Source organism: Manacus vitellinus, unplaced genomic scaffold (genome assembly GCF_001715985.3).
Source record: "Manacus vitellinus isolate BGI_N305 unplaced genomic scaffold, ASM171598v3 scaffold_38_pilon, whole genome shotgun sequence".
Lineage (NCBI taxonomy): Eukaryota > Metazoa > Chordata > Aves > Passeriformes > Pipridae > Manacus > Manacus vitellinus.
Window position 1 is genome coordinate 4,302,425 of NW_021940526.1, and position 12,296 is coordinate 4,314,720.

The 12,296-nt window shown below is 37.3% G+C and overlaps 1 protein-coding gene across 1 annotated transcript in view; it reads left to right on the top strand.

Moving 5' to 3' along the window:
* The window catches only part of USP34 (ubiquitin specific peptidase 34), a gene marked incomplete at its 5' end in the record, with an annotated part of 106,549 nt that overhangs the window by 62,293 nt on the left and 31,960 nt on the right, over nucleotides 1-12,296 (top strand). The window contains 12 exons of the mRNA XM_029961637.1: nucleotides 483-605; nucleotides 720-803; nucleotides 1,117-1,203; nucleotides 2,023-2,223; nucleotides 3,515-3,597; nucleotides 4,733-4,773; nucleotides 5,189-5,313; nucleotides 6,211-6,363; nucleotides 6,757-6,861; nucleotides 7,400-7,455; nucleotides 7,555-7,675; nucleotides 9,516-9,699. Coding sequence (XP_029817497.1) covers nucleotides 483-605; nucleotides 720-803; nucleotides 1,117-1,203; nucleotides 2,023-2,223; nucleotides 3,515-3,597; nucleotides 4,733-4,773; nucleotides 5,189-5,313; nucleotides 6,211-6,363; nucleotides 6,757-6,861; nucleotides 7,400-7,455; nucleotides 7,555-7,675; nucleotides 9,516-9,699 — 1,363 coding nt within the window. The remainder of the gene's footprint in view (nucleotides 1-482; nucleotides 606-719; nucleotides 804-1,116; nucleotides 1,204-2,022; nucleotides 2,224-3,514; nucleotides 3,598-4,732; nucleotides 4,774-5,188; nucleotides 5,314-6,210; nucleotides 6,364-6,756; nucleotides 6,862-7,399; nucleotides 7,456-7,554; nucleotides 7,676-9,515; nucleotides 9,700-12,296) is intronic.

Sequence of the window (12,296 nt, forward strand, 5' to 3'; positions counted from 1 at the left end):
AGGACACAAGTAAACCTAGTAAACAAACCTAATAATTCTTATAAAATTAAACTAACCAGAGATGTCAGCTTAGCCCCCAAAGTTTGTTTTTATGATTTTTTTTTTTGGCTTGAATCAAAAAAGCAGTTTCTTGATCTGCAGCTTTGCTCTAACACAAACTGTTGTGATAGTGTTACTTTTGTACTCTCTTCTCTAAATTCCCAGCTTGGTTTGATTGGAAGCCTCTTTGCTTTCTTGTCCTACAGATGAAAATTTGGCCTCTTTAAAAGTGGTTGAAATCACATACTAACAGATTTTAGATACTGCAGCTCTTCATGCACAAAAGCATCAAAATTTGGGTGGAAGTTATACTTTAAGACTATCACATTTGCCTTCCTCTCCTTTGAAATCACATGAAAAACCCTCTGCCTGCATTTTTTAGATAGATGAGCATTACATGTAATTGTTTTAATTGTTTTCTCTCTTTTTTTTTATCTTCTAAGGGTAATGATGGCTTTAGCTGGAAGGATCTTTTGAGGATAAAAAGTGCCCATAAACTTCTGTATGCCCTGGAAATCATTGAAGCTTTGGGAAAGCCCAACAGGAGAATAAGACGTGAATCTACAGTGAGTTTCTTGCACAGAATATTTGTGTTTCTCAGAACCAAAACATCTATTGATGAGTTATTTTATAGTATTTTAGTTCTGGTTTTACATTTAATTGTTGTTCTTTATCTTTAGGGAAGTTACAGTGATCTTTACCCAGACTCAGATGATTCAAGTGAAGATCAAATAGAAAATAGTAAAAACACGTGGAGCTGCAAGGTTTGATTCTTCTGTGTTATTCTGTGATACAGTTTCTTGAGGAAAACATAAGATGAAAACCCATTTCAAACATTATCTATCTTAGAGTTTTGGATCTCAAATTTAGGCATGTCATTTCAAAGTTTTTCTGAGTTATCAGGCCTGTAAATTTGTCATAGTCATGTACAACCATTTAATTGTTTTCATAAAATATCCAGCTGAATAGTTTTATCATTTGTTTATTAATCTATAAAGCTTAGATGGGTATATAAATGAACTTAGTGATATTTTTGTATCTGCTTTTTCTCACTTTGGTTCCATAATATCCTTACAGTTTGTTGCTGCTGGAGGGCTCCAACAGTTACTGGAAATTTTCAATTCTGGAATCTTAGAGCCTAAAGAACAGGAATCATGGACTGTGGTAGGTGCTCATTCACCCTTTTCCTCCAGAATAACATAATGCCATTTGTAAAGACTTTTATTACTTTGAGCCTTTGTTACATTTACTTCTCTGTTGTAAATGAAATAGATAATTCTGTAATTGTACCACCAGAGTCTCTGCTGTTGCATCGTTTTCTTGAATATTTTATATTTCTGGAAGAGTTGACTTTAAAAAGTAAATTATACTTCTGGGGTTTTTTACATTTTAAAAACATCCTTTGGGGTTTTTTACATTTTAAAAGCACCCTTTGTATTTTTCTATGTGTTTTGTTTTGGTTTCTTGGGGTTGTTTTTTTTCTCCCTTCTTAAAATTGTAGAACATAAAATTGTAGGTCATGGAATCTAGAGGAAAAAAACCTGGGTTCTGTCTTACAGTGATTACAACTGCATTGATAATACTGTTTAAGAAGTCAGAAGTAGCCAAGCAAGAGCAGAGTATTTTTGCCTTTTTATTCTGCTTATCTTAGGGCAGATTGTTATTTGGAAGCTTGTTTACTGTAGTCAGTGTTAAAAGCTGTGATCTGTTTATTATCTTTCCTTCTGGAGAGGCCAAGAAATACCATTTTGCCTTGCAGACATTTAGCACTGTGGCTGTGGTGTAATAAAGACACTTTTCAGTAATGAACATGATTATTAATGGTTATTATATATCCTTTTCATTATTATTCTGTTATTAGTTTGAGCTAACTACAAGTTTATACCTTGCTTAAGCTTTTTTTCCGAGCATTTCAGCGGGCACCGAATTATTTGCCCAATAAATCCCTCACAAATGAAAATTCCTTTTCCTTCTCCTTCCCAGTGGCAGCTGGACTGCCTTGCCTGCTTACTGAAGCTCATCTGCCAGTTTGCAGTGGATCCTTCAGACCTGGACTTGGCTTACCATGATGTGTTTGCCTGGTCTGGGGTGGCAGAGAGTCACAGGAAGAGAACGTGGCCGGGCAAGTCCAGGAAGACCACGAGTGACCACGTGAAGGGCCTTCACATCCCTCGTCTGACAGAGGTGAGAGAAGCCCAGACCTCGTGAGCTTCAGCAAAAGTCCTTTGCTGTGTGGATAAATAAAATAATGTAGTGGAAAAGTGACTAATATTAATTGATATCCTGCTCGTTCTCCTCTAAAAAGTACTTTCGTTGCCTTAAACCTGGGCAACCAAAGGGATTTTTGGTCACTGGTGAGCACATGAATTGGGAACTCAGAATTCCAGGGCTTTGTCCCTAATTTTTAGGTTTTGTTTTCTAAATTGATTAGTCCTCTTTTATGATAACCTGTTATAACATGAGCTGTCCCCATCCTCTCTAAATCCACTTTAGATTCCTTTAGGAAACCCTAAAATAACTTACTTTACCAGGGATATCTGAGTGAGTGTGTGGTGACCCATAAACCTTCCTGCCAGATTCCTGCATGCTGATTTCCTAAAGCAGCCCAAGCATATGTAATATTTTGGCATCAGAGATATACATTCCCTGTAAATAGATTTTCTTGGGCACAGGAGCAGCTGTGATTCCAGGAAGTGTAGATGTGAACTTGGAGCTGGAGCCAAACTTCCCATTTGTCATTGTTCCACGTGGAAAGACTTTAACTGTTCTATAAGTATTAGCCATTTTTGACCAAACAAATCCCTACATCACCAAAACTACTGTCAGACAGGGAAATTATCAAATGGATTAATTTTTTTAGCATTGGTGCTGTTGGTTTCTGTAGCTGGTTCTAAATTTTTAACTGTCAATTGATTCATATTTCTGATGGCAGTGGGGTTGATATTTAGGTGTTTAAAGATTTTCTTCAGGCTTGGATTTTAAAATTCTGGGTAACCTGTCAGGATCTCTAAAGATGAATAATTAAGTGAACGTAGACTCAATAAAATGTGTTGATCACTGAGATGGGCAAAATTTATGTGTCCAACCTCATCTCAAGCCTAAGAGTTTTACAAGAAAGTGAGGAGTTTATGCTTTAAAAAAAAATCCAATGTTTTTACTAAAAGGATTGAATAAATGGTTGATTTTTCTGTTCAGTTGAATTGTCTTTCTTAGAGGAACAGCATGAAATTTTAGCATCTAGACCTAGTCAATGAAACACAAGATTTTAGATGGGCTTTAATAAAACCAGTAAATTAACTGTGGAGATGCTGTGATTTCTCTTTGGCTCTTCCTCCCTCTACACAGGTGGGTTTGTTTTTAGATTCACACGCTGTGTATAATTAAAAAAAAAAAAAAACAGATTAAAAAAAAAAGCTTGTTGTTATATTAACTTGTTTTTTTGTTTTTTTTTTTCTTTTGACTTCAATTTTTAAAGGTGTTTCTTGTACTTGTCCAGGGAACCAGTTTGATTCAGCGACTGATGTCAGTTGCTTATACATATGACAACTTGGCACCTAGGTACAATTATCTTCTTATTTTTGTACTAAAGCTAATCAAGTGTGCACATTGTCAGCCCTGCTTTAGATAAAAAGAGCTCTTTCACTTGTATTCCCCATGAATTGATCAGAAATTTAAAGTCTCTAGGAGTAGACTTGCTTTTCTTAGTCACCTCCCTGTGCTTGTCCCGCCCTTGTATAGGAGTGGGAGAATTCCATGCTCAGGGCATAAGGAATGGAGCAATGAACTGTCTGTGACGTGCTCTCAGAAATTCTCCTGCCAAAATGATTGATTTTCTTCTCTCCAGAGCAATCAGCATTCTCAATTGCAAGGCGGTGGAAAGGAGAAATTAAAATAAATTCAGTTTTGTGCTGCTCAGTCGTCTGCTGCTTTTGACTTATTTTTGCCATTCCTGCTGGAATTATTGTTTTAGTGAGTGTGCAGGTACTGAAGGCAAAATTTTACCTGTCAGAGGTTTTGGTCCTGCTGCCTTTTTGTCCTGAGAAAAGCAATTCTGTGTAAGACTGGGTGGTGACAGTCAGACTGATCTGGGGAGCTCAGGGTTCTGCTACATTGCTGTTCTAGAATTACTTTAATCCAAGTCATGGATAATGTGTTTTACCATATTTTTGTAAAATCAATGAGGACATTCAGAGCATTTCCAGTCAAGTCTGCAAGTGTGCCTGACTTTGACGTCTAGCTGAATAATTTGCAGGAGTAATTTTAAGTATATAACCTTTTATTGCAATTAATAAAAATGTAAGTAAATAGAAATACTTAAGCTGTTTGTTCAAAGTGTGGTTTCTTTATGAAGAATACAAGATTTCTTCTATATGAGTCAGTTCTTAGCACTCTTTTTTTGGATAAAATAAAGGGGTTGTGGGTAATTTTTCTTGCCTGTTAATCTTGTAGCCAGTAAATCTTTAAGGGGGTGACTTGAAGATTTTTGTAGTTCTATTATTGTTACTAGTTTTGAATACTGCCAGAAATGAATCCTTTTAAGATTAACAGTTCAGTTTTCCTTTTAAGATTGAAAGTGTAGTTTTCCTCAAGGTTACTTAGGAGTTACTGTGTTGTTATTTGTGTGTACTTGTATTTTTAAGTGTTGATCTGTTCTGTGATAAAGTTCAAATGGCTTTATCTTCTTCCCGTTCAGGGTGTTGAAAGCTCAGTCTGATCACAGATCAAGGCATGAAGGTTAGTGCTGCAAAACATGTCATGAACTAACAGTAGGGAAAACTACTGATGAGAACAACTTATGGTTTTGATTTATTGCTACCATTAGAATGCTATAAAAGTGTGATAATCCAGGAAATGTTCATGTTAAGACATGAAGCATCAACTCACTGCCTGATTTCACTGGTTAAGAAGTAGAAGTGCAGGAGAGGATTGTGCCCTGAATTGATAATATTTAATTTATTGGTCATCAGCAGTGCAGTGGTCAGTATTTAATAAGCATATTGGTAAAAACCTGCATTTAGGTCATACCTTATGTGCCAAAAAGGATTTAGTCTTGCACCTTAGTATGAAAGAAATGTCCTGTGTGCTGGAACGATGCAACTCTTCACCTGTTCTGTTGATTGCAGTGGCATTTATCTCCTTTTTCTTCCAGTCACTCATTATTCCATGTGGCTCCTGGTGAGCTGGGCCCACTGCTGTTCCCTGGTGAAATCCAGTCTGGCTGACAGTGACCACTTGCAGGACTGGCTCAAGAAACTCACCCTTCTCATCCCAGAGGTATGGCAGAGGAGAGGCCCTGTTGGAAGGTCATTTTTTCATTGTAATTTGTTGAAATTTCTGGGTGATACCACCTAACATAGATGAGTGTAAATGTAACTCCCCCCATTTTATTTTTTACATTATTAATATATTTTTAATATTACTTATTTTGCTGGGCTCAGAAGCACAAAATGAGGTGAACAAGAATTGACACAAAAATCTTTGTCATAAACAAATCTTTGCCTGGCTTTAAGTAATTTTTTTCTCATGTAGTCAAAGCTTGGAAAATGCATCAAGATATTCACACTACAAAATTGATGTATTTACTAATGACTGCTTAATGGTGCCAAATGAATTACCACAGGATGTGATAATTTGATAATTCTTATCTTTTGCTTTATTATTTATCATTGCTTTATTACTCAAGCAGAGGAAAAGCTTCCATGCTGACTCCATTTAAAATCCCTGGAAATGAGAGAGTGCAAACTTCCAAAGCTGGATTAGAGTTAGGCTATTTTTCTTAATAAAATAATTCTTCTAGTGAAATTAAACAAATGAACCATGTAGTTAGGAATGAGTAAGTCTAATTCCACATGTTATTTGCCCAGATGTGGTATTTTCTATTTTAGTCCCTGGCTGCAATCTTTAAAATACATTTAAAATACATTTAAAGTACATTATAGACACGGGGCACAGACAAATCTTTATAAATGAGGATTGTATCTTTTGCATTTTTCTGTAAGTAACTTTAATGTACATTATTTGGAACACCTCCTTTTAGAAAGGCATGTTCTGCCTTGACAACCTGATAGATATGATGAGAAGAACTTGTGTACCTATGAAAGAAAAGCCAATAAAAGGAGAAATACTCCAAATAATGTGTGTAATCCTTTAATTTTGTTCATTTTCCCCCAGACTGCAGTTCGCCACGAGTCCTGCAATGGGTTGTACAAGTTGTCTCTGTCTGGGCTGGATGGGGGAGACTCCATCAATAGGTCCTTTCTCCTCCTGGCTGCATCAACATTGTTAAAATTTCTCCCTGATGCTCAAGCTCTGAAACCCATTAGGGTAAGAATTTAAGAAATTACAATTTCACAGTATTTTTTCTCATTATCAAAAGGGATTAAAATTAGAGTTGTGCCTAATGTTGAAATCAGCCAGAGTTTCTCGTGTTTTGTCCGGTCTAACACTGAATATTTTTGCAGTTTGCAGTGGGTAGGATCAGGTCAGCAGTATTCTACAAATTTTTAACAGATTTCAGGAAAATTCCAAGAAAATTAATAAGTATTGCAAAAGAAAAATAGAGCACACACTGTTACTGTTGTAAGATCTGTTGTACTTACCTTAGATAGAGGCTTGAAGAAAGTAATATTCTTGTAGCAGTTCCTGGATTCAGTGTGGTTTTGTAATCCAGTTATTTGGTCTGATGTGCTTCAGAACAAAAGCAATTTCTTTTCACAGATAGAGGATTATGAGGAAGAAACAGTGCTGAGACCAGGCTGTAAGGAATATTTTTGGCTGCTGTGCAAACTGATTGATAACATCCATGTCAAAGATGCAAGTCAGGTGGGTTTGCTTTGTGTTTAAATTGCTTCTTTAAATTTGGGGTTTCAGGCCACTTTTTCTTCAGTGTGAGATGTTTTTAATTAAGATACAATGAACTACTGTGAACAGGTCTTGGATCTTTCCCATCTCCCACCTTTCCCTACTCTGATGTGTGTTTAGGAGCTCTTGGAAGCTTCAGATAATGAACCTATAGAGTCAAGAAGGGGGAATGGTTGTGATGCACAAAGAACTTAGTTGAAGGTCACACACATGTCAGTACTGTAATTTTCTGTGAGATTCACTGTTGATAATTCCAGTGCTAAAAAAGAGGAGCTAATCAAGCTGAAAGAGCTAAAAAATACAGTTAACAGGCACTTAGCTCGGGTTAGAAATCAGAGCATGTTTGAAAACAAGTTTTAATTGTCCCTGTTTTGCTGTGTTCAATAACAAAATTTCATCCAAAAGCATAACCACAGTTTCAGGCTAGGCTTATACATTGTAATTGATGGGGTATATGATTATTCTCCATTTATATTCCATTTTCTTTATTTTTAATCAGACAACACTACTTGATTTAGATGCACTAGCGAGACACCTTGCTGACTGCATTCGGAGGTGAGCTTTGCTCCAGTGATTTCACGTGGAATTTGCATTGTATTTATTGTTGGTGGGGCAGAGTGGTGACAGTTTTTCTCTCCCTGTGTACCTGTGCAGCAGAGAAATCCTTGACCATCAGGATGGGAACATAGAAGACGATGGGCTCACGGGGCTGCTCCGTCTTGCAACGAGTGTTATTAAGCACAAACCACCCTTTAAATTTTCTCGGGAAGGCCAGGTAAGAAAAGGCCACTAAGAGATCAAAATGGTGTCATCTTTTGTTGCTACACACTCTTCATTTCACCTTTTTTACGACATTTTGTTTGCAGAGCTCAATAGCTGAAAGTGTATTTTGTTTCTAGTATGTTCTTCATGTAAGATGGCAGAGTGGGAGGGGAGGTTGCTAACAAATTCTGCTTTATGTTTGTCTAAAGACAAAAAATCAAATTCTGTGGGGTAAAAGCTGATTTTAAACTGATGTTTTTTCTGTAGAGCATACTGAGCTTATTATTGAGCCTTCAGTGAGGTTTCAGCAGAAAAGTAGGGCCCTGTGTCCAATTATGGTGTTTGTATCCTCTCTGTTTACTTTGTTAAATGTCCCTGAAGGTAATTTGATTATCCAAAAGTTTTAATAGTGTCCATATGGTGCACTACCTGACATAAAGTGGCATCACTGAGCATTTTAAAAGGCTGCTGCTCTAATTCTCCTGGAATAAGTGTATATTAAGTGTGGAGATCTGGCAGATTAAATCAGAGTAAGAATTCAGTTCACAGAGTGCAGTGTGGAGGAGAATGGAGAAATTAAAATAGTAGAGGTGTGGAAAGGTCAGATTAATGTAGCTTGGATATATAGAAAGTATAAGAAGAATTTTGTGTACAGTTAAGAACACACAGTAGAAAGTGCAGTAGGGAAGAGTTTTGTGTTGTGTCCAGTGCAGTAGAACAGGATTGTGAAACCAGATGCTTCCCTCTGAGCAAAGGCTGGTGAAAAACTATCCAGGAAAATCCACTGGCAAATCCATGCTTAGCTGGGCCTTTTCTTCACTACAGATTCCTTCTCTGACTAAGTAAACAAAATTGTTGTTGAGCAAATATTTTCCAACTTTGCAGGTGACATTTTGTGTTTTATACCTGATCACTGCCCATCTTACTCTGCACTGTATTAAGGTTGTAGGGGTTTCCCTGCACACTGGAACAAGGAGGTTTATGGTGATTTTGTTGTGTAGTCTGCAGAAGGCCATTTCTTGCAATATTTATAATTAAGTTAGATTTTAAACATTGAAAGGGGGTTTTAACTGAATGCACCTGAATGGAGAATTTCAGGATGAACTTTTTTTTTTTAATATCAGTGTACAAATTGTAGAATGAGATGTAATAGCTGGATTTGTAGGTTGTGTTCTACAAATGGGGGAAGAATTCTGGCCCTTTTTTTTGTTATCCTTTTGATATTTTACTTTTGTCTTTATTTTAATTATCTATATAGAAAGAAGGTGCTGATGTTTAGACAAATCCATCTCATTTTTTTGGTGTATTATCTGGGATGGTAAAGATAAATAACAGTAATATGTATTTATTACCCAAAGGCAACTTGACTTGGTACAGCTATGCTTTGTACATTTTATAACTCAGTTAATCTTCCAAACATGAAACAGTACAAAATATACCAAAAGTACACATGGTATGTTTTGTTAGATTAATTAGTGATCCATGGAACTCCAGTAAGTAGAGATTAAGGTTATGTTCTGTTTGTCCATGGGAAAGACTAGTCTTAAAGTTGCTAAAAATACATATGTCTGGTATGTCAAATTAGATTATCAAATTAAATTTATTAAATAAATCAAGGATAACTTGTCATTCTTTTTCAATGGACATGTTTCTCTTTAGGCTGTAATATGGTTACAGTGCACTTTATGTGGAATAAGTTGTTGGAATTGGTAATTCAGAACTTGCATTCAGGTTGGAAAGTTCTTTATGATAGAAGTCTAGAAGATCTTTAGACTAGAAGCTTGTAAATATATGATTTATGTTTTAAGAATACCTTCAAAGCTGCTAAATGTGCCCATTTCCCTATTTCACAGGAGTTCCTGAGGGACATCTTCAATCTGCTGTTCCTGCTGCCCAGCCTGAAGGACAGGCAGCAGCCCAAGTGCAAATCCCACTCCTCCAGGGCTGCTGCCTATGACCTGCTGGTGGAAATGGTGAAGGGCTCCGTGGAGAACTACAGGCTGCTCCACAACTGGGTCATGGCCCAGCACATGCAGTGTAAGGACCTTCCCTCACTCCAGCTGGGCAGGGTTGTGTGGCCACTGCTCCTGAACTGCACTTCATGTCCCCCGTCACTCAGGGCAGTGGCACAGAGCAGGTCTTGGCATCTTTTGCTCACCTAGACAAGCAGGGGATTTAATCCTGTGTATAATTATCAGTTCTGTTCTTAACTGTGGGTTATTTAAGGTATAAATTTATACCTTAAGGGGGCCCTGTTAAATGACACCAACACAAGGACAGCACTGTTAGAGCGGATTTTACATGTTTCTTCAACTTGTGCTGGATTTTAGTTTCTGTTTTCCCTTATTAACATGAAGAAACATGGTATATTTATACCTAAAAGTACATAAACAACACTGAGGTAGATGTTTTAGCTCTGAGCAGCACTGTCATGTTTTCAGAGTCTCTGATATCATTGCCTTTACCCAGCACACAGAACTAATACAATTTTGTTTTGCCTCTTGGCTTCCATACTTATTGTGTCTTTGGAACCACAGTTCCATGTATAACATGGAAATGACCAAAATCTGAAGTTATTTAATATTTTATCTTTGATTTGCAAATTCTCATTGTGAGTTTTTAGCTTGCCAGGTTTCCTTTCACGTGCCCAGGTTAAATCCTTGTAACCTGAGGATTTGTAATGTATCTGTGGAATTGATTTAGTGCCTTACAATATGGGAAGCAAAAGGTAAATTTGACCTTAATAATGTTTTATGTTCTGTTTTCAAATGCCTGGGACCTTCCAAAGTGTCACAGGACACTTAGTGAGTAGCACTAATCACTTACAAATGGCTTGTCTAGTCTGGTTCCCATCTTCTTGACTAGCAGATGAGGAAATATTATGAAGAATATATTTAGTGAAAATACTGTATATTTCTGTTTGCTGTGGGCACATTATCTGAGGTCATTGTATCTCTCCAGTGCAGTCATTCATTTTTTACAATTAGCATTTTCCTCCAAATCCCTCTAATTCCTCAGTGCTGAAGTTTTCTTTAACATTTACCACAGTTGTTACCTTCTTCCTAATCTCTTCTCTGGATTGTTTGCTCCTTCCTGAGTTCTCCAGAACCATCTGCTCTGTGCTCCTGCTCCATATCCAGAATATCTCATTGCAGGGATGTTAATTTTATTACAACTGGCAGAGAGCTCTTCTCTCTTTGTGACGAGGAACCAACACAGCACTTGTGATACCTCATTTCTTTAAAGGCTTGTTATTCCATTGCTGTGATCCAAAGAGTCTTAAAACTGGATTTTTCCACTTTGCTTATCTCTGTAATCCTTGTCTTAAAAAATCTTAGTCTTAGGCCTGTCTCTCCATTCTCCTTAGGAGAAACATTAAAGAAAATATTATAAATTTCCATCCTGTCTTCAGATTTTAACATATTTTATTAACTGGGAGTTCATGCAGGCTCTGATATTACTGAGGATTGGATTTAGTCCCCTCAGTTGTTCATAAAATTTCTTGCAGTGTTTTGGAGTTTCACCTTCTTTAAAGACTAATAAAACCATTCAGGTCAAAGGAGGGAAACAAGAAGCAGCTGCTTTGCTTCCAGAGAAACTTAAGATCCTGTGTGGTGTGTTATGGTTGGAGCAAAAACATCATCACAAGGTGGAATATAGAGAAAAATCACAGTCATTCGAAGAGGAAAGAGTCAGCTTTACTTTGCTTAAAATAGAACATGAATATTGCAAGTTTGGTTTCAAGTTTCCCCGTCTCTTCCTGAGAAAAGGCTGGTTTCTATAACAACAGCAAGGAATAAAGAAGATAGACAGAAATGAACCTCAAATTTACCTTTCTAGTTAAGATCCATATGGAAGGAGGAAAACTTCTATTATGCAAATGAAGACAGACACTTTAAAAAATGCCAGGGTGGAGAAAACAGGATCTTGCTGAGAAATTCCATGTCAAATTTCTGGATGCTGTTTGCTGGATTGAAGGAGGTGGAAGATGCTCCCAGCTGTTCTCACGGAGTACAAAGAACTCCAGTGATTTCTCTGCACTTAAAGCTTGATGAGCTCTGAGCAGAGTGATGGAGGCTGAGCCCTCACATCAGAAAGGGTGAATTAGGATGTTGTAATTTAGGGATTGCAGTTCAGGGAGGGAATCTTGTGTTATTCTGCCTTGCTAATGACCTTCTTCAGGAGGTTAAACACGGAGGGGAGCTTTGTTCCAACTGGCCAACCAGCCCGTGGAAGCAGGTAACCTGAGGTCACACTGCTGAGATTTGTTGAAACAGGAGAATTTAAAACTCTTTCCTTCCCTCCTTGAAGCTTCAGGGCTAATGGTTGCTTTGATGCCAACGCCAAAATGAAGGGCACAACTATTCTTTGTTGTGCAACAGAACATCTTGTGGATCTGGTCTCTGCAGGAGTGAGGATCTGCTGAGAGGATGCCAAAGAGTTTCCTGAATTTCTCTCTGGTGGTATGAATTGAGAAGAATCCTTAAGGAGCCTTTAATCTATGACAGAATAATTAAGGATTTAAAATTTCAATCTTGAACCCACACAGCTTTTATGGATTGTACCATAAATCCAGTCTGCTTTTTTGGAAATTCTTTTTTCTCTATCTGAACATGCACTTCAGTAGAGGTTCT